This window comes from Orcinus orca, chromosome 11 (assembly GCF_937001465.1).
Source record: "Orcinus orca chromosome 11, mOrcOrc1.1, whole genome shotgun sequence".
In the NCBI taxonomy this organism is placed as follows: Eukaryota; Metazoa; Chordata; class Mammalia; order Artiodactyla; family Delphinidae; genus Orcinus; species Orcinus orca.
This window is the reverse complement of record NC_064569.1, coordinates 91,849,961-91,871,407: the sequence shown is the minus strand read 5'-3', so window position 1 is coordinate 91,871,407 and position 21,447 is coordinate 91,849,961. Positions and strand designations below refer to the sequence as shown.

Below are 21,447 nucleotides of genomic sequence, written 5' to 3'. Positions count from 1 at the left end.
ATGTGACACACTGTCCATTTTACAAGAGGGGCTGGACTCAGAGGAAAGTACAGCCTCCAGTTCCTGAGTCCAACGACTCCTCTACATCCCTCACTTGTCTTTGTTCCACAGACGTCACTTTTAACACTTTCATATTTTACATTTTAAAGCGCATAATATCCCTGGGCTTTAAAAATCAGATTCCCCTGCGAGATTGATGCACCGTACGGCCGCCCTCCCCGGAATCTGGGACTTGGGGGAGCGACAAGAACCTCGGCAAAGTCAAACCAGCTCAAAGCTCCGCCTGGGCAACAGCACCTTGTCCACGGGGCAAGCGACGCTCCAGCCTCCCGCGCTCCCGACCGGCCCACTTCGTGGGCGAACCCACCTCTAGAAGGGCAGGAGGATACGACGAGTCCCCATTCCTCCCGAAGATGGTCCAAGCCAGTCTCTGGCCAATCAGAAAGCTTCTTTTAACACCGCCTCTGGATACACGACGTTGGAACTGCTTTTCCCTGAACTTTCAGGCTGTGCGGGGGCGGGAGGCGAAGATGATTGACATCTCCTACAACTATTAGTCAAGCGAGATAAGCTTGAAGAGCAGATACTACTACGAATTATCCTGCGAGGAAATGTTGTTAGCCACGCCCCCTCCTCCCACTGGTCTCCGTGAGCCTTCGGGGTGGGAGCTTTTGATGGCAGCCAATCGACGGTCAACGAGGAGGAGGACGACGATGAGGAGGCGGGGCAGGCAGGTTATGGTTTCCTGGAGAGCGCATCTGTCTCCGTGCTTGCGGCTGGAGGGTTGCTGGGTCACTATTCCCGGACCGCACTGCCAGGGGCTGGGCCGAGTACGAGAGCCGCATCGCCTCGCTGGCACCTTCCAGGCTGCCTTCTGAGGCCTTGAACCTGGCCCCATCTGGTGCTCCTGTGAGCCCTGCTGCGACCCTAGCGCCCGATATCCTCCCCGCGGGCTGTCCGGAGGGTCCAGGCCCCATTGTCTTTGTCCCCACCGCGGTCACGGGCCCCTTGAGCGCTAGCCCTCCCCACTCCCCTTCCCAGGCAGGGCCACCAACGCCTCCAGCAGCCGCTCTTCTGTCTGGTCCGTGGAGGTGGTTGGTTACCATGGTGAAGCTGGCAGCCAAATGCATCCTGGCAGGTGAGTCTGAACACTTGCGGGTGAATACAGTCTCCGGAGTCCAGAGACTTCATAAATTGTCGAGAGCTTTTGTTCACGTGAATTGTCTACCCTCTTTCCCTTTCTGTCTCGCAAAGGCGAGTTAATGCAATTACTGATACAGTAAATTTCATTAGGCGTGGAAGAATTATCTTCTAGAGCACATTTGTAGCTCCAGGTGGCTTCCTTCGCTCCCTGTCATACTCCGAGACCACCGTCACCAATTAGAGCTGTACTCAGGACGAGTAGACTTGTTAAGAAAATGAGGCTAAGCACACCATAAGCGCTTCAACTAAACCAGGTGCTGTACCCCAAAGTTAGGCATCAGTGACTTTGGTGGTCTTTACTTATGGGATTTTTTTCCTGACCCCAGTCTTATGCAGACAGGGATAGGAGACAGTAATGTACAGTTGACCAGAGTTTACAAAAACCTATGTGTGTTGACTTTAAGATCCAAAGTTACAGTGCTGCCTCATGGTCAGGAGGACATAAGTGTTGAATCCACCAAAAGTGGGAATCTTTGTTTTGCTGACTGATACATCCCAAGCACCCAGGACATATATGTGGAACATAGTAAGTACTCAATAAATATTTGTCAAATGAATGCCTGTGTGGCATGCACACTGCTCATTTAGAAAAACATTTGCCTGCATTATGGACCTGGGACCACAGAGCACAGATGTACTTTCCTGAGTCCTTACTGCTTGTCAGGCTCGTGCATTTCATTTAATCCTGTCACAGTAGGTAGCACCCTGGGGTAAGTGCCGGATTGTTCTGACTTTACAGAGGCACTGAGGTGAAGTCTCTTGCCCAAGGTCACCCCCTAGCGAAGGAAGGTCATAGGCAGGATTTCAACCCCGAGATCGGCCTAAAATTCCTGACTTCCTACCTCCAAAATTCTTAACTTGTGTTACTGTTGAAACTTGTGACCTTTCTGGGTTTATCTGACCAGTTCAGGAAAGAAGCAGTGAGAAATTATGCAGAGGAAAAAGAGATCCCTTTTTTTGATTCCTCTCTTCCAGACCAAAAAGGATGGTATTTTTAATGACTTTTCCAATTTGGAAATAAAAGGGTCACACAGAAAGTTGACTGACCGTAGTCAATCGTATCATACTGAGCAAAAGAAATTAGTGGTTCTCAAGAGCAGTCTCTAGTTTCCAGAGCACCAGTGGGGGCAGTATTGTGTAACAAAATTAATTCTGCTGTTCCTCAGATTGGCCGTGTCCTCTTGGACAAAGCACTTCTCTGAGCCTCAGTTTCCTCATGGATAAGGTGGGATCGTTTTTCTCTGAAGGTAGATTTTTTTTTTTTCTAAATGGGCCTCTCTCTCTGACTATTCTTTCTCCTATTTCTTTTTTAAATCAACTCCCATCACGAGGCTGACTTACTGAGCACCATCTATGTGTCAGCACAGTGCTAGACCCTCACCACGGGTCATCTCAACAACCCTATGTGGTCAGGATTATTGTCATTCTCCTCTACAGATGGGGCAGCTGAGACCCAGAGAGGTTAGGACACTTGCCCTGGGTCACACAGCTGGATTTGGCTGAGCTGGGATCTAGATTCAGGTGATATGATTTCCAGGGCTTTGTTCTTAGCCCCATACTCTACCATCCTCAGGCCTCAACTCGAGACTCCTTGCCCTTCTTTATACCCACACCCTCAGGTACTAGTTTTACCTGATTTCATCCACTGCCTAGGAAGTCATTCCTGAACTCCAACCTAGCCCTCAATCTGAAGCCTCCTTTTGAGGCCCCAAGGGTATCTATCTCCTCTTGGAAGTTTTCAGGGGCCAAAAGGCCTCAGCAGAATGAATCACTGCACACAGCCCTACCTCCACCACCCATCAAAACCTCGTTCTTCACCCCACCCTCACCACACAGGCCCCCTCACTGGCCAACTCTTTATTTTATCTTATTTTTTAAAACAAACACCACATTTTAAAAAATATTTATTTATTTATTTGGTTGTGCCAGGTCTTAGTGGCAGCAGGTGTGCTCCTTAGTTGCGGCTTGTGGGCTCCTTAGTTGCGGCACGTGTGCTCCTTAGTTGTGGATCACCGGCTCCTTAGTTGTGGCATGTGAATTCTTGGTTGCGGCATGCACGTGGCATCTAGTTCCCTGACCAGGGATTGAACCCGGGCCCCCTGCATTGGGAGCACAACTCTTAAACGCTGCGCCACCAGGGAAGTCCCCCGACTGTTTAAAATGGAGTCAATCTGCCTTTTTTCTCTCATAACTAGTCACCGAGGGACCTGATAATTCAAGTGCTTATTCAGTCCACATATTTACTGAGCACCTAGTATATGTGAGTTGCCACGCAAGGTGCACTGGGAGCACAAGGGTGAACCCGGCCAGCCCCCGCACTCAAGGAAGTGCTGAGCTGTGCATAATAGCTTATAACGCAAGAAACAGGAATCGAATGCCCTTTGATCCCAGAGAAATACCTCAAGGCACAGCTGCTAGTTGTTCTGATTCAGATGGAGAGAAAACAACACTTAACATTTATCTATATTTTATGTGCTTCCAAATCACATAAATATTACTTAATATATATCAGGCACTGTACATGTTAACTCATTAAATCCTCATAACAATTCTATGAGATAGAAGCTGTTATCCCCATCTTGTAGATGTGGCAACTGAGGCCCGGAGAGATTACTGACCCAAGGTCATACAGCTCGTAAGCGATGGAGCTGTAGTCTGTGCCCTGAGTGCCATGCTGTACTTACTGCCTCTTGACATACATGGGGATGATAAACCTGAATCCCTGGAGGGCTGCTCTGATGTCAAGTCTCGTGCCACCAGCAGTGACCTGCACTCGCCATGCAGGTAAAGACAAAGGAGCGAGAAACGACCTTCAGAGGCTGGGCAGGAAGGCCGTGTTGGAGCTTTGCCTGGCAGAGACTGGGCAGGATTAGGATTTGGATTAGGGTGACCTGAAAGGAGGTTATCTTCGAGGAATTTTCAGGGATCAAGAGAACAGGACTGTAGAGCCCAGATTTTGTGTAAGGGATAGTCAGAGACAGAGTCGGAAGGTGGGGAGGGGCGTATGGCGGAAAGAATCCTTTGACAGGCTCTGTGTGAGAGCGTCACCGGAGGAAAGCACTGTTTTATGAAGATCTGTCTGTTGATGCCAAGCTCAGGGTGGGTTAGAGCAGGGAGAAAAACAAAAAGGAGAGAGGGCCAGTTGGGAGGTGTTTTCAGTCCAGACCTAGTCAAGAAAACAGAAAATACATTAGGCATTTCAACAGAGAGAGTTTAATATATGGAATTGGTTCAGCGTGTGTCAGAGAACGGAAAAAGCCGGAAGACAACGTTGTGATGACACAGAATTGGTGGGTGGCGGTCAGGGTTGTCAGAAGCTTGAAGAAGAACCTCCCCCAACCCTGGGCTGGGATCCAGACCTCTGAGGAGGGGGCACTGCCTGGCCTGGGTGGTACCCAGTGTGTGATGCCAGCACCTGCCACCCATCACTAGGACCCATTGCCCACTGGCCAGGAGCTCAGCCCCGTGTTTAGGGTGAGAAACCGCCAAACCAATTCCAGACCATCCTGAGGGTCTGTGTCTTGAGGCCACTGCTGGTACCAAGTGCTACACGAGGCAGGGTCCAGGCAAAAAGCCGAAACTACACAGGTGTCTCGACAGTGAGGATTTAGTGTGGGGTGTTCATTAAACAGGTACTGGAGGACTGGAAAGACCAAAGGGGACAGTAAGGCAGCACGGAGAGTAACTGCAGGAAGGAGCCTCATCCCAGGGCTGCGGGACGAGAGGGAAGAGGGCAGGTTGTCAGAACCTCAAAGCACAGGAGGGTGCTGGGAGCTGAGCCGCAGATCTCTGAGAAGGGGACGCTGCCCGCTGATGCTGGTGTCTCTGAGGCTGGTCCAGAAGTGCTAAAACACAAAACCCAGTTGGAGGCAGCGACTAACCTTTGCTGCTGGGTCAAGGCCATCAGTAGGATAACACTAAGAGAAACAGCAAAGCCAAGGGGAAGGAGCAAGTCCCCCCGCCCCGCCCCCAGCCTTCCAGCCTTACTCTTGAACTCACATCAGCAGAGCCTGACGGGAAATCCCTGGCAAAAGAGAAACGTGTGCAGAGCCCCAGCTCCAGCGTCACAAGGCAGAGCATGGATGGGTGGGTTCGGGGCTGAGACAGGAGCCCAGGTTGAAGTTTGAGGTAACTAGGGCAGTGTTGGTCATGACAACAAAGGAGATGCGGGCTGGAGACACAGAGAATGATGGAAGGAAAGAAGAGGCTGACTGGACTTGGGAGGAAGGAAAAGGAGCCTTCAGAGGTGACCGTGGGTGAAGTCTGGGGACATCGAGAGTGGTGAAGAGAACAAGTAAGATAAATGGGCGAGACTGCTCGGGACCCAGCCTGGCTGTGGGCACTGAGATCCGGTGGGAAGCCTGACGTTCCAGTGGAAACACCCATAGGGTGTGGGAAACACAAAGCTTGGGAGAGGGATCCTGGCACGAGAAGTGACAGTCGAGGTAACGAGAGTAAGTGGGACCGAGTAGATGGGAACAGAGGACCGAGGACAGGCCCACAGGAGTGTCCGCATCTGGGAGGCAGGCAGAGCAGCCGGAGGACCAGGCCGGTGCAGGGTCCCCGGGGCCGGAGGGCTGCCGGGGGCGGGATGCTGCTTCAGAGGCATTGGGGGGCGTGAGAGCTGAGGAAAAACCCCTGGGCTTGGCGACTGTGAGGTCGCAGGTGACCTCGCATCGTGCCCTTGCAGATGGTACCCTCTCCATCAAGCAGGGGCCCCCCCCGCCGTCACCCCTGGGCTCAGCCTCCTCCAGGGAAGTCCTCCCCGCTGACGAAAGCCCTCATCAGCTTCTCTCCTCCCCGCACCCTCAGACGCCTCGATTCTCAGCTTGTGCTCCTTGAATTTGCACTTGTCATTTTGTTGCCCTGCAGATGTGTTTTCTCAGTGGTCTCGCCTGCCTGGGCTCGCTCGGATCCCCCCTCAGCCGACACAGGAGGTTTTCCAGAAGTGTGGGTGACTCTGACTGACAGTCGGAAGCCAGAGTTATGAAATTAACCGGAACAAATCTGTAGGGAATTTCACAAGCGGGAAGAGCCAATTTCCAACCGGATTCAGAAGCAAAATTGAAGTCGGGAGGGTGGATGCAGTCATTGCACAAGATGTGCTCTGTTTGCCCTGAGATGGATGGGTACCCAGTGAAAGTCCAGCCCACGGTCCCCGCCCCCCCGGTGTCCCGGAAGGCTGCGGGGATGAAGACCTGCAGGGGCAGTGTTAGAAATGGGTCAGAAGGGTCCCTGAGCTCTAGGAAAGGAGTGGGATCTGGCGGAGAGAGGGCCATGTTGGAATCCTAGGCAGGTTACCCAACTTCTCTGAGCCCCAGTATCTTCATCTGTCAAATGAGGTTAATGATAGTCCCCGGGGGGGCAGGGGGTGGAGGCTGGGACCTGGGGGCTGGGAAGGAGCGAATGAGATTGTATGAATGGGTCCATGACAGAGGCAAAGAGAAAAGCAAGACCTGACTAGCTCACTCAGACCTGGAGGAGTTAACGTGAAATGAAATGCCACGAGTAGGCAAATAATTGTCTCCCAAGAGAAAATTATAGGTGAGAAAAGTCAAAACTGAAAAGTGAACAGGGCGGCAGGCTATCGAGGAGTCAAGTAAAGAGGCGAGTTGAAGCCGCCTGTAAAACGGGGTGAAGGTGAGACGATTGCATCGAGGGACGCAAGGCAGAAGGATGCGAGCGTGGTGATTTTGCTGAGGATCAAGGGGGTGAGAAAGCAGCAGACAGGTGTTCTGCCAGGGCGCTGGGTGATGGAGGGAGAATCAGCGTGAGACTCTCAAGGTGGAAAAGGTCTTGCAGATGAACACAGTGTGGTATCAAAGGAAGCCACGCAGAGCCACCGGTGGGGACGTGGGGAGGGTGCAGGAGAATTAAGGATGGGCACGGAGAGCCTCCAGCACCCTTGGGGGCCCGGGAGGAACTCCAGAGTAAATTGCCCCTGACCACCTTGTGAAAGGTCCAGGTCTCAGACTTGAAACTGTGACATAGATCTTTAGTTTCCAGGTACCAGTTTATGGGGCTCTCCACTAACAGGAAAGCCGAGGAGATGGAGCCGGTAGGTATGAGACGGGCTTAGAGGAACCAGTGGCTGTTGCCGATAGACTTAGAGGAGAGGCCCTGGGAAGATGGGCCCGCAGTGGTCGCAGATGGGTTACCAGGAGGTGGAGGTGGAAAATGTCACTTGGAAATGGGCTTCAGGATGGCAAATGTAGCCCCCGACGTTTTGTTTCTCCTAAATGTAGAAACCCACCCAACTCTCCCCCTCTCCCCCCCACCCCAGAAAAGTATGCAGGATTCTCAGGATGGACGCTGTAAACTCAAAGTGGTTCCATTAGAGAACTGAACCTGTAAGTCTGTACCTGGTCACACACTTCCTTACCTTCAAGACTTCAAAGTAATTTCAAGTTTGAAAGGGACAGGTTTTCCCCGTCGGGTGTGTTTCAGTGGAAGAGTGTCAGTTCTATTTCCAATGCTCAGAAGCCCTCCTTCAGCTCTGTTACCTTCTGGGTGGGCTTCTGTAGATGAAAGGATTAGCCCGGAAGAAAAGAGACTGGCCATCATGGGTTTGGAAGATCGGTTTCACAGACCCGCTGCCCTGCCAGCGACCCCGGAGCAAGTTCCCTTGAGAATCAATCACCTTTTCCCTGAGAACTCATTGAGGTTTTCGGTTTCTAGACCAGTGTTCTGGAATGGGAGAGCCTCCAGTCAGCTTAGGATGAAAGCGGTGTTTTTCTTCTACTCTGATCTCACAGGAGACCCAACCGTGGGCAAGACCGCCCTGGCCCAGATCTTCCGCAGCGACGGAGCCCATTTCCAGAAGAACTACACCCTGGTGAGATGTGGGCATCATAGGCCTGGCGGGGGCTTAAAGACAAGTGATCAGATAACCCTGGGGCAGCGACTTTCCAAATGTCCTTAAGAAGCCCTAAGAGGCCTGACCGTACGGCCATAAGCCACGGGGCACGGGGCAGTGTGTGGAGCAGACTGGCCGGTGGTTGGCTGGTCACCGTGTACAGTTCGCTCGTGGGCAGGGGGTTGGATGAGACTAGGGCGTCTCTGACTTCCACACCAGAAGTGAGTCCAGAGCACAGACACTGGAGCCGGAGACATGCATCCCCTTGGGACCCCTGACGTGCGTGTTCTCCCTTTTCCTCCACAGACAACAGGGGTGGATCTGGTGGTGAAGACGGTGCCAGTCCCTGACACAGGGGACAGTGTGGTGAGTGGTGCCCTCGCCCCAAGGGGGCTCAGTGCTGCCCCAGCTGCGCCCGAGGGCTCCGTGGTCACGGAGCGAGGCAGTGCTGTCACCAGGGCAGTGATTTCCTCCGTTCTTGCCTTCTCAAGGGAGAGATTTCAGTCGAGAGACATAGAATGGTTTTAAGTACTAAGAGTTTTCTTAAGCAGAGCAAGAGTGCACTCCCAAGAACGAATGAGAGTGGGCTGTCTGGAAACCAGAAGCAGCCCGCAGTGGGGTAGGGTTGGGCTTTTGAGAGTGGTGGTCCCTCCCTGTGTCCTGCATCATTTGACTGACAAGTTGATTGACAGCTTTAGGTCCCGTAACTTTTCTCCTAGTGCACAGGCGCTTGCGCACGAGCACCCAAACCACAATGCTAATGTATTACAAATACGGCATAATGAACCCCAGGTTACCTTGAGGCACCTTTTAGGTCTTGGTGCACCTGCACCGACCTGTGCTGGTAGGTTTATCTTGCTTGGTCCTGATAAGGCTGGTGGTCCTTGACTAGAAGAGGGAGGATCTCTGGGTGGGTTCTGATCACTAGTGTCCAGGTTGGGGAGGGAAAGATGACCCCATCCACGATGGGGCAAGACCCACCCATGTCTGACTAGCTACCTAAAAGTGCCAGGACTTGGCCTAGACTTGTCTGAGCATTCAGGAACAGGCTGGGGGGAACACGGGAAGCATCGTATGGAAGGGATGAGGAAGAAGACGTGAGGAAGACTGGGCTCTGGATCTTACCCTCAGAACTTACCGAGTATTGAGGTTCCTAACCTGGGTCCCTCTGTGGGAAGCGTCGACCCTTGAAATTGAATTGCAAGATGCTAGGTTTGCATGTGCTTTTCTGGAGAGAAGCCTTGAGAATTGCTAGATTCTTAAAGAGGTCCATGAGCAAAAAGCAATTTTAAGTACCCTGGATACAGTGAGAAGGGGTAAGATGAATGCACCGACAGCCAATGTGCAAAGCAGAGGAGGTCGCTGACCTTCAGACGGCATGAGCCAGAGGCCCGAGCCAGCAGGAAATTAACGGGGAACTTAGGGGAGACTTCCTGGAATGGCAGCATTGGGGAGGGGCTCTCACCTGGGCCGGTGAAGGTTCGGACACGGGCAGGAAGGGTCACCCTGCGCCCTCTGCTAGAATCACACCTCAGCCACCCAGAACCATGACAGACTGTCCTGCTTTAAATGCCTTCCCCAGGCCTCCTCGGTGACCTCCTTTAAAAAGGATCGTTTTAAGATTTGAAAATCAATTTCGTTAACAAAGTGCAGAATGCCCTTTTGGAAAACAGAGCACTTGTCAGCCTGTCTAGCGTTCTGTTCTGCCAGGTGGGAAGTCGGCTTGTTCCTGGTATTTTTGCCCTCGGGGTTAGGAGGGGTGAGATGCCGCCCAGAAAGAGCCAGTTGGGGTGGGAGACCGTTGCTCCTCCTCCCACCGTCTTCCTCGTGCCTTGGACACAAGACAGATGTGTGTGCACGTGCGCATGCGTGTGTCACCCCCAAGGTGCGCCGGGAGTCCTAGCGGGGATTTGCCGACAGGGCTTTCCCCACGTGCAGGCTTTCCTGGGACCTGTCTTTCTGATTCCAGGAACTCTTCATTCTTGACTCGGCCGGCAAGGAGCTGTTTTCTGAAATGCTGGATAAACTGGCAAGTAGCATTCAGTCTTTTTCCTATCACCACCACCTCCCGCCAAAGGTTTGCCCCTTAACAATGCCCTCACAGAAATTTCACTTCACTACAGCCACCAGGAGAAGCTACCATGGCAACATCCTGTAAGGGGCATTCCTCCCAGCCTTGGGGTCGGTGGCCCCTTGGCAGGTAGGAGCAGCTCTTGCATGTGATTCGTGATTGCTTCCCCCCCTGGCCCTGGAATGGCTGACTCCCAATGCACCAGAGCTGTGCACCTCGGTCCTCGCAGCCCCCCATTCCGGGGCCTCCCTTCTCTGGAGCAACCCCCTCCTGGGGGTGTTCTTTCAGCCCTCCTCCGCCTCCTGGGTCTGGAGCAAAGATTTCCTTCCCCACTAGGGGGTGCCCTAGAGGCCCCACAGTGAGGCTTACCTTCCCAGCCCACCCCCTGGTCCCACCTAGGATTGCTCTGGGACCTGCCCCTGCTGCCGCCCCAGGCTCCTCCAGCCCGCCCGGCCTTCCTCTTAGGATCCAGCTTGCTGTACCTTCCAAGGTAACGGTTCCTCTAATGTGGGCCAGTGAGCTACTTAGAAGGTTTGAGGTCTCCAGAGCCCTCCCCTGCCTTTCCAAGAACAGCTACATTTTCATAGAAACTGTTTGCTGCCACCCTTTTTTTTCGCCTAAGAGAAATAGATCTAATGATGGTAATTTCACACAGGGCTGGCCTCACACATCAGTTCTTGGTGTTTTCCCACGCGGCTCCCTTGTACACTGTCCGGCGCTGCGCAGCGGAGGACATGATGTGTCTGGACAAGTCAGGGTCACACGCTGCCCATGCTGGTCCCCTCACGGGGGCCTGGAGGAAGGAGGTCTCTCCTGCGTGTGCACAGGGCTGGTCAGTGTGACTCTAGCTAGAGCTCTGTAGTCTGTGGAGTGAAGGTGTGAAGGGATCATCAATTTAATCCAAGCTCCTCCCATCCTGGGCACGTCCAGGAGGGGAGGCAGTGTTGCCTCAGGGGCAGGAGGGTGAGGCCTCCGGAGCCAGTTCTGGGCTGGCCTTCCAAGGACAGCTGGAGGGAAAAGGATCCTCCCTCACACCCTGGGAGGTGACAACACCCCAGAGATGAACCAGCCTCTAATTGTGCAGGATGGGGGTCCCCAGAGACCGGGGCATCGCCAAGAGTCACACGCACCAGGACTAGCCTCACAGCCTATCAGGGCTGCCCCGCGGCCCCGTGCCAGGCAGCAGGATGGCCCAGGGGTCTGAGCAGCCCCTGAAGGCGCCAGCCCCTGCGAGCATAGCACTGCTTCTTCATTGGGACAGCGAACCCTGTGCAGTTGCTGGTCTGGTTTGGATTAGGGCTGATACACTGCAGGAGAAGCAGGAAGTGCCCTTTGCCTTTTGAAAAGCCGGCCCTTATTAGGAAAATGTACGCAAACCAGCTTCCAGTGAGTGGCTAATGAAAAAAGGATGCTCTTTCAGGCCTGCAAAGCAGAAAACATATCACCTTGCATAATAGTGGGCCCTCCATGAGAATGAGTAGAAGAATGAGTTGATGGAACCGGGGCAGGCAAAGTGTTTCTGGGTAGAGAAAAGCCTCAGCCCCACCCTGGTGTTTAAAGCCCGCGTGACTTGGGCAAGTCAGTTACCCTCTCTGAACTCAGTTTCTTCAGCTACACAGTAGGGGTCTTCAGACCAGCCCTGCAAAGTTGGGGGGTTTCACGATGATGCCCAGAAAACGCCTGGCACGGATGCGAGCTCTCACCCTCACCGTCGCCATCCCAGACCTAGGCCTTCCCCGCCACTTCGCCCAGCCCTCCCATTCATTCCTGTGGGTGAATCCTTTTCTTCTGTGGATGTGGCTCTGTTTTCTGATTCACATCCCCTTTAGAATTTTTCACTTCCCTCTGCCCACGTGTCCCTTCCCTTAGAAGGCCACACTTCCTCCCAGTCTAGAAGTCACTTTCGCTGTCAGTGACGTGTCCCCATCCTGTCCCCCTTGCACAGTGGGAGAGTCCCAACGTCTTGTGTCTCGTCTACGACGTGACCAACGAGCAGTCCTTCACCAACTGCAGCAAGTGGCTGGAGAAGGCTCGGTCACAGATGCCGGGCGCCACCCTCCCAGGTACGAGCTGCAGGCACCCGGGGTTCCCAGCAGCACCTCTGACCTTCAAGTTCAAGAGCACAAGGTCACTGCAGAAATGGCTGTGGGTGCAGGAAAAGGGTGCCCTGGTCTTTGAGTGTGATGATCTAGACCGTACCCTGACTCTGTCTCAGCAACCACGGGAACCTCAGTGAGTTGCCCCACCTCTGTGAGTCTATAAAATGGGCCTGCTGACGCCCCCCGGCAGGGTTATGGGGTGACTCAGGATAATGAGGGGGAAGGTGCTGTGATAGGAATATGAGTTGTTATTTCCGGAAAGCTAACCCCAGGGAAGCAGTCCTCATTTTCTCCTGTATGTGGGGCACCAGTAAACATGCAAGGCCCGTTTTCACTTCTGAATGCTCTCAATCAGTTTATTTTTCATCCCTATGTGAGATCAACAAATTCTCCTCATTAGAGACCAGGGAAAGCGATCTCCAGAGACAGGCTCAAAAATTAGCCGCAGCGGATGCAGCTGGCAACAGAACCAAATTACCTCTGAATGCCTGACTCTGAGCCCAGCCCTCAGATTAGCGTTAATGACCGTTTTGAAAGTTTGCTCCATGTGCTAGAAGTGATCGCAAATGCTCACATCAGTTTGGTCCTCGCCTTCACGGTTTGCAGCCTTAGGGAGAGGAGGCGGACAGCTACCCAGGAGGTCTAGCAGAGGGGCTGAGCGAAAGCTGCAGGTGCAAAGTGCTGGCCTCCCGCTCCGCTGCGGCCCTCGGGGGCCGGTGCGGGGTCTCCGGTCGTGCTCATCACCTCGGATCAGGGAGCCTCTCTCAGATGAGGTTTTACACACCTCAGAATTAGGCTGCTTGCTCTTTTATCTCTCCAGCTGTCCTCCCAGACGGCCACGGTTAAATGCGACGCTCCGATTGTTTCTCTCGAGCAGGTGTACTGGTGGGGAACAAGACAGACCTGGCCAGCAGGCGAGTGGTGGAGTCGGCCCAGACCCGGGCATGGGCACTGGGCCAAGGCCTGGAATGTTTTGAAACATCCGTGGTAAGTATTTCCGCCTGCACCGTAGCCAAGTCTGGAGCAGGCCTCGGCTGGAAGCGGTTTCTCACATGACCTCCCATGCATCGAGTTGTTAGTCCACCATATGCAGAGCCTGATTTGGAGCTGATGTTTACACCCTTAGCCCAAGATCTCTTCTCAGTATAGCAGGAGTCACTCGTGGGTTACGAACAAGCAGATCAGCCAGCCAGCCGGCCCTGGGAAAAGCTGCATCTCAATTAGGAAGAAACACAAGTGTACTGTGTTCAGTTACAGTGACACTTGATGTTGGCATGAGACATCTTGGGTTACAGTGTTGTTGGCACACTATTTCATAGACTCTCAAAATCAGCCCCATGATCCAGGAGCTGGCCCCCATTGCCCACTTAGTGTTGGGGTGAAGTGACTGGCCCGTGAGTCACGCTGACTCGCGAAGGGTTGAGCCAGGACTAGGATCCCTGACTTCTGGTTCCCGTGCTCCGTGCCCCCACCGTGCCGCAGCCCCAGGGTGACACCAGGCCACAGAGTGTCTCTGGTATATTCAGCAAGAGCCCTTGGGAAGGGGGACGGTCAAAGGGATTTGTTCCCGGCCCCTTCAGTACCCGATAAGCATGATTTGGGCATGTTCACAGTACTGTGGGAAGCTCCCTCCTATGTGGGGAGTTCTGAGGTCCCAACCTCCCTGCAGCCAGGGTGCAGGCACGTGACCCAGGCTACACCAATCAGAAACACTCGTGTGCTACTATGGAAGGGGCGTGACCCAGGCTACACCAATCAGAAACACTCGTGTGCTACTATGGAAGGGGGTCAAGAGAAGACACCCCCCCCCCCGTGGGAGCCGCCCAGAAACGCCCACTTCAGAGCCAGCAGGGACCAAGGTGCCAGCTGCAGTGCCCCTTCCTGGGGTCGCTGGGGAGACTTGCCATGTCTGGCGCAGCCTGAAACGTCCATGGTGGTAACTTGGACTTCATTCCTGGCCTTGTGGCCTCCGGCCCCGACTGATTCCTTGGTCCTCCCAGAGAGTCAGTGGGCTACTTAATAAATAGCCCTGAGGTCGTTTTCTACTCAAACTCTCCTTAAGCTACAGGCCCCCTTGTTGTCGCATCTGTGAAATTTGACAAATGCTGCTATTCAGTTGCCGTATGGACGTGAATTTCTTAAACCCCCTCAAAGCGGCATGTTTCCTTAGGGAAAGTAGCGAGTGCAGGCAGGTGCTCTGACCTCCGATGGTGAATAGCGGGACTAGCTGTGGGCCGCTCGGGGTGTTACTTAACCTGTTGGTGCCTCAGTTTCCTCACCTATAAAGTGGGGATAGTAAAATATATCCCTCATTGAGTAATAGATATGGGAATTAAGTCAGATGGTGAATATAAAAGCACTTAGCACGAAGTCTGAGGCATCGTAAATGCTCAGTCAATGTTAGCTTTTTTAAATATAAATATTCCTTCTAGTAATCTCATTTATGCTATTATTACTCACTAAATCCTTGTATTCCTAGATTGTGCAGAGATAAATGTCAGTTTTGCCTCTGGTCCAGTTGATCACAAATGCTAAATTAGTGAAGTTCCAATTAGCAGGCTTTTACTATATAGAGGGTTGCCCATCTCTTATGCAGGACACCTTTGAGCAAAGCAGTGAGCTGTACCACCCACAGCAAACATTATCTTCCTATTCCGTCCTCCTCCATTCACATTTATGAAGTTGCCTCCTTACCCCAATATCCACGTTCCCTGGAACTCTTGACGGAACTCAGAAATTAACACCCACTCCCAACACTTCCATCACCAAAGGCCACTGGGCTGCATGTTTAAACTCTGGTTAGGTGTTTGCCACTACACGATTGAAACGGGAGGGTATAAATGATGTCTGACGAGGCTGCAGTTAAGCACTTGGTATTAACTGTGCAGGTTAACTAGTCGCCCCCTGAGTTGATGGGGGCGACTAAGCACCACCCGGCAGCTCGGTTAAGAAAGCTGTAATTAAAAAGGAGATATAACCAAATGCCATTTGAAACGCAGCCAAGTCCTGACACCAAGCCCATCTCCTCCTCTCTTTCTAAATGCAGCCATGATTGTCCTGCAGACCTAAAGGAGGTACCTACATGGCCATTTGACTTTCTTTTTTCTTTAGAATTCCGTCCCCAGAACATACTCATTTTTAAACTGGAGGTTTTGTACCCTTTGACCACTTCCACCCGTTTCTCCCACCCCCGTCCCCACCGCCCCTGGCAACCACCAGTCGACTCTCTGTTTCTGAGTTTGTTTTTTGTTAGATGCCACACATAAGTGAGAACATAACAATATTTATCTTTCTCAGCTGGCTTATTTCACTTAACAATATCCTCGGCGTTCATCCACGTCGTCACAAGTGGCAGGACTTCCATCTTTTTTATGGCTGAATAGTATTCATGTGTGTGTGTACCACATTGTCTCTAGCCATTCACTCATCCGTGTACACTCAGGTTGTTTCCATGTCTTGACTACTGTCGTGACTATTCTCTTGGCAGTGAAGATGGGGATGCAGCTCTCTCTCCAAGGAAGTGACTTCGTTTCCTTTGGTTACACACTCAGAAGTGGGATTGCCGGATCATGTGGCAGCTCTATTTTTAATTTTTGAGGAACCTCCATACTGATTTCCATAGTGGCTGCACCAATTTTCATACCCACCAACAGTGCACAAGGGTTCCCTTTTCTCCACATCCTTACCAACACTTACCTCTTGTCTTTTTGATGATCGCCATCCTCACAGGTGTGAGGTGACATCTCATTGTGGTTGATTTGCATTTCCCTACGGTTAATAATTATGAGTACCTTTTCAGGTACTTGTTGGCCGTTCAAGTATCTTCTTTGTAAAAATATCTGTTATTCGTCCTTTGCCCATTTTTTAATCAGAGTATTTGTGTTTTTGCTGTTGAGTTGCACAAATTCCTTGTATGTTTTGGATATCAACCCCTTATCAGATGTGTGGTTTGCAAATATTTTCTCTCATTCTGCAGGTTGCCATTTCATTTTGTTGATGGTTTCCCTTGCTGTGCAGAAGCTTTCTGGTTGGTGTAGTCCCACTTATTGATTTATGCTTTTGTTGCTTGTGCTTTTGTTGTCATGTTCATAAAATTATTGCCAAAACTACTGACAAGGATCTTTTTCCCAATGTTTTCTTCTAGGAGTTTTTTTGGTTTCAGGTCTTAAGTTCAACTGTTTAATCCATTTTGAGTTAATTTCTGGGAGGTGTAAAATAGGAATCCAGTGTCATCCTTTTGCATGTGAATATCCAGTTTTCCCAGCACCATTTATTGAAGAGATTATCTTTTCTCCATTGAGTATTCCTGACTCCACTGTCAAATATTAGATGACTGTACATGTGGGGCAATTATTTCTGGGCTCTCAATTCTGTTCCATCGGTCTTCGTGTCTGTTTTTATGCCAGGACCGTATTGTTTTGATTATTATAGCTTTGTAATAGGGTTTGAAATCAAAAAATGTGATGCCTCCAACTTTGTTCTCTTTCAGGATTACTTTGGCTATTCGAGGTCTTTGTGGTTTCTCTTTGACTTTCTAACACCCCTCAATATTTGGCATTTTCACACCAAAAAAATTTAAGAGCATTTCTTCAAACAGCAGTTAAAACGCATTGTTTATTACTGCAAGAAGTTGGACAGTATTAAATAAAAGCGAGTTCAGGGAAGATCCATAGGGATGGCTTCCCTTGCAGGAAGGTGAGGGGAAGGGAACTGAGGTTTGTTGAGCACCTACTGTGTGCTAAGTGTCTTGCACACATTATCTATTTAGGCTTCCAGCAGTCCTGCTGCTATCCGTATCTCACTGATGACAAACAGACTCAGACTGTGTTGCTTTCCCTGGTTGCCCAGCTAATAATGAGCAGTGGAACCAGAACTAGAACACAGGCCAGCCTGTCCAGCTTGATAACCTTCTAGAAGGGGCTCTGGCCTCCCACAGAGCCTACTTTGGGAGTCTCAGGGGCAGAATTCTAGGCCAGATTAAGCACTAGTCTGAGCCCGCTCTGAAGATTCTTCACGCAGAGCAGACCTACTCTACAGCTGTCAAACGATGTCAGCAAGATTATGATTCATCATTTAACAAAAGCATTCCTATCATTAGCAAGCCCTCCTAATGCATTTGGAAAACGGTTCTGTTTACATCTGCTATTTCAGGAGCACTCCATGTGTATAAAGAGACTTGCCTCCATTGAATTCCCTACTTCTTATGTTGCGTTCTCCGAAGATCTGGCTTTCAAGAGCTTTCAGACTCAGTTAGAAATCCTTGTGCATGTGCCTTGCAGTCCTCATTCTCTTCCCATTCAGTGCTTAACTATACTTGCAACTGACGTAACGTTCTGCTATTTGACTTTGGCGTAGCCTAGGACGTTATGCTCTGTACAGTCAAAAGTGTCTTGCAAATATAACTGAGTTATTCTTCTTATGTCCTGCTGAAGAGTGACAGCCTTCCGGTCCTTGGCAGTCATGAGTTGAGTATAGACACTCGTCTGGGCCACCAGCTGTCCTCTCATTTCTCAGCACCCTCTCAGCACTGCCGCCTCTGGTTCTGCTCTTGGTGACTTCTCTCCTCCACCCTGGGGACAGGAAGTCCGGTAACTTTCTGCAGGAACTGGTTTCCTTTTGCGCGCTTCTGTCACCCCAGCTGGCAGAGTGAAAAGGCTGCTCTTCTCAAATTTGGGGCATCTGAATTCTAGACTGGGCTCTGCGTAAAACAGCTGGGCCACTGCACCCCTGGGCCCCAGACTGCTGTCTATAAAACAAAGGCACTGAGCTTGACGACTTTGTTCCATCCTTTGGTTTGGAAATCCTTCCGTTTTGTTGGGGATATTTCATTACCTCTTATCAAGGCTGCACTTTTGCCGCCAGCTACGGATTGTTTGAAAATCCGTACACACAGGTTCTTGTGCATTCATAGTTTGAGCTACTGTCTTGAAAGTAGTGGGTGCTTTCTTCTGCCAACTTATTTCTTTAAAAAAATTGAAAATACCCGTGGATGCGCACATAGAGAGTGAGAAACGATAGCTAAGTGGAGAGGGTACCATCTTCTTTCTCCCAGAGCCTGTCAGGTTCACCCTATAGGGCTGGTTCTTCCTACCAGATGAAGAAAACCTAGGGCAAGTTCCAGAACTTTTCTGATCTCTCTCAGATAATAAAAACATCCTTTGGTCACCTTTAGTCACAAAATTATTCATTATTTCACTTATTAAAATGCCCAGTCCTGAGTGACTGTCAAAATTCGTAAAGTCAGCTTCGCCTCCTGAGCCTGCTGTGGGAAGCAGGGCCAGACTGCTGCATCTGTGTTTCTGGACCTGTGCTTCCCCACCAGCTCACTTCTGTTGGGACCTGCTGTGGCCCCTCTGGACTTGCCAGGTGTCAGAGATGCCCTCCCTGTGCCCATCAGGGGCGCTTTCTCACCTGCGGCTTCCACCTCACAGGTGACACCTCCTCAGGCTAGGACACCTCCTCACCTTTCCTGTGATCTCAATTCCAGGCCGTCCATTCTTGTTGGGACCCATCACCCTCCTGGAGGCTGTCCCCGCGGAGTCCCTTTAAGACAGCTCCAGGCTGGGCTTCCGCTGGGCCCGCCGCTGGTCCAGGGAAGTGTTGCTGCAGCCCCAGTTTGACAGAGGAGGCATTGCAGGCCATCCCCAGTCTGCACTCTCCTGCTTGGCCATCCAGACAGCCAACCCCAGCCTCACCCTGATGCTTCCCAGGCCCGGGTCCAGCACTGGCCTGAGTCCCCGGGCTGCAGGCTTCCTCTTGGGACCCTCCCACTGACCTCAGGATGAGGGAGAAGCGCCCGCATCCTGGGGGAAATGCCACAGCGCTCCCCGACCTCCATCCTGTCTGCTCCTCCCTCCAGAGTGTGGAGGTCCTTGCCATCGGTTGTTTTGCCTTGACCTTTGGGGCCTCAGTCAAAACTAAGCAAGAAAGAGTCTCATTTTAACATCCTGTCACACACAGAGTGAGAGTGGCTAAAAGTACAGGCTCTGCAGGAACAGGTCTAGGTTCAGACCCAGCTCCATCACGGGCAAGTGTGTGGCTTTCGGCACGTGACCTTAACCTCTCCACGTCTCAGTTTCCTTCTTGTAAAACGGGAGGAATGGTAGTAGCTGCCCTGAGTGGTGGGGGTGGTGGGAAGGAGAAGTTGGGGCAGAGGGCGGAGCACCTGGCAGGAGGGAAGAGCGGGCGATGCCAGCTCTCTGTGACAGTCCTAAAACCAACCAACTGACTTCTTCAATTTGTCTCTCCAGAAGGAGATGGAAAACTACAAAGCCCCCTTCCACTACCTGGCCAAGCAGTTTCACCACCTGTACCGGGAGAAGCTGGAGGTTTTCCAGGCGCTGGTGTGAGGGGCTGGCTGGACCATTCCCCGCGCTGGAACCTGGCCGCGGGCTCCGTCTCCTCGGGAGATGGGAGAAGATAGAGTGGCCTGAGCCCTTCCAATCTATCGTGACAGCTTTAAATAAAATGAGAAAAATGGAGAAGCAGCAGCTCATTCCGCTCTTGGTCGGGGCAGCCCTGGTGCCCCTTTACACTTTGGCTGCTGCTTCCAGAGCAGCCTCCAGTGGCGGGAGCTGGTACTTGTGACAGTGGGTGTCCTGCCCTCCCCGAAGGACCTCCCCGCAAGAGCCCACCCCATGCCGTAGTTGAGGTGCTCAGCTTGGAATCTGCCACGTGGCCAGGGGGCTGATGGCCCTCTCCTTATTCTAGCAGATTGGACTTTGCTGCCTGTCCCGCTGTCCACCTTGCTCCTCAGCCAGAGCTCCCTGGTGATGGCTACTGTCCCTGGCAAAAACAGTGCCCCCTGCCGGTTGCCCTGGGTGCCTCTTCTTGATAAAGACCCAGCGCCTCCCAGCTGCCGGGAACCCTGAGCTTGGCACCCAGGGAGCCAAGAAGAAGGCCACTTTCCTTTAATGACCCTCCTCTCAGCAAGCCGGGAAGCGGTCATAATTCTTTGCACTGAGCTTGACTGTTTTCCATCCCGTCTCTGCTGCCAGATTAATCTTCCTAAAACACCACTTTCATCATTTCACTCCCCTGATTGAAGACCCGTAGAGGTTCCTCGTCGCCCCTTACATCAGGGCTGCAGGCCGAGGTCTGGCATTGACTGTCACCCTCACCCGGGGGTCTCAGCTCCTTTCAGCTCCAGGGCCCCAGAGGGTCATCACCCTCTTTCAGTCGCCCTCTTGGTGGGAGTGGGGGTGCCGTGCAGGGTGCTGGCTTTGGCGGTAGGCAGATTCTGGGTCTGTCCCAGTGATAGCAGTCATAATGGAAATTAACTCTGGTTCCTGTTTCTGACCTGCCATGTCTCTACATGAGCTGAGCACGTTACACGTATTAGCTAATTTAACCCTTACAACGTGGAGTCTCGCCGTCCCACTTTTACAACTGAGGAACCAGAGTCAGGATCATGGACGCCAGAGCCCGGCCCGCAGCCGCCGCCTCCCTGCGTCCGCCTGAGCTTGGCCGGGAGGAAGTGGAGGTGGTGGCTCGGTTGCCCCTCGAGGTCACTGTGAGAAGTGAGATAACACGTGAAGGGCATCGGCCACGTATCGACCACCTCAGGCCCCTCCCATCCCCCCTCCTGTTACTTCTCAACACAAACTCACTGTAGCCACAGCCATCTTCCCAGTGGGTCATTTCTTTCGGAAGATTGGGGCCTGCAATTTGCCGGGCATTTTCCTAGGCACTGGTCACGTCAAGCTGTGGGTCTCTGGGCCCGTGTTCCGGGAGGGAAGATCTACAGTAAACAACCAAGGAGACACGGAGGGGACATTTCCAGTTGCCCCAGAATTGGTTACCGGGACCCAAGGCTGTGGCCAAAGAGATGCTAAGAAACCCACTTCCTAAAGAGATCACAAAGGGCTGGGGCCAGACACCTTCCCCGGGGCATCCCGGAGGTGCCTCGCCTCTCCACTCCTCGCTCTTTGCTGTTTAAGAAGATCGAGTGGTCAAGAGGAGGGGGGAGTGAGGGTGGACAGTGTTGGTGGATGGGTACCACTCCCTCTCCGGCCCCACCCCCAGAACCAGGCACTGGAGACCCCAGGAGAATCCTCCTAAGACGAGACTGCCGAGAAGAGGAGGCTGGCACCTTGCTCCCCAGCTGCATGCTCGCAGAGCTGCAGGAGCCTGGTGCCAACTGCAGGGACAGGGTGTTGAGGGCGTCCTTGGGGGAGCTTGGCACGCATCCCCTAGCCTTGTGCCTGGCTCCCTCCAGG

General features: G+C 52.3%; 1 protein-coding gene across 3 annotated transcripts; it reads left to right on the top strand.

Moving 5' to 3' along the window:
- Positions 1–702: 702 nt before the first annotated feature.
- Positions 703–19,713, top strand: IFT27 (intraflagellar transport 27). Of its 3 annotated transcripts, none has more exons than XM_004279435.4 (7): positions 703–1,138; positions 7,959–8,038; positions 8,366–8,425; positions 10,029–10,088; positions 12,076–12,193; positions 13,107–13,216; positions 19,480–19,713. In XM_004279435.4, the coding sequence occupies exons 1-7, from the start codon at positions 1,105–1,107 to the stop codon at positions 19,576–19,578; spliced, it is 561 nt and encodes a 186-aa protein (XP_004279483.1). In that variant the 5' UTR covers positions 703–1,104; the 3' UTR covers positions 19,579–19,713. The 3 variants fall into 3 exon arrangements, with proteins under 3 accessions (XP_004279483.1, XP_049550644.1, XP_049550643.1); XM_049694687.1 differs by having other exon boundaries at positions 718–1,138; positions 10,029–10,136; XM_049694686.1 differs by lacking the exon at positions 10,029–10,088 and having other exon boundaries at positions 954–1,138.
- Positions 19,714–21,447: the final 1,734 nt, after the last annotated feature.

Bases quoted from the DNA above. Each gene is read 5' to 3' on its own strand.
- IFT27 (XM_049694687.1), top strand. From the start codon at position 1,105: ATGGTGAAGCTGGCAGCCAAATGCATCCTGGCAG. The intron at 8,039-8,365 runs GTGAGATGTGGG...TTTCCTCCACAG, and splicing joins TCCAGAAGAACTACACCCTG to ACAACAGGGGTGGATCTGGT. The intron at 13,217-19,479 runs GTAAGTATTTCC...TTGTCTCTCCAG, and splicing joins AATGTTTTGAAACATCCGTG to AAGGAGATGGAAAACTACAA.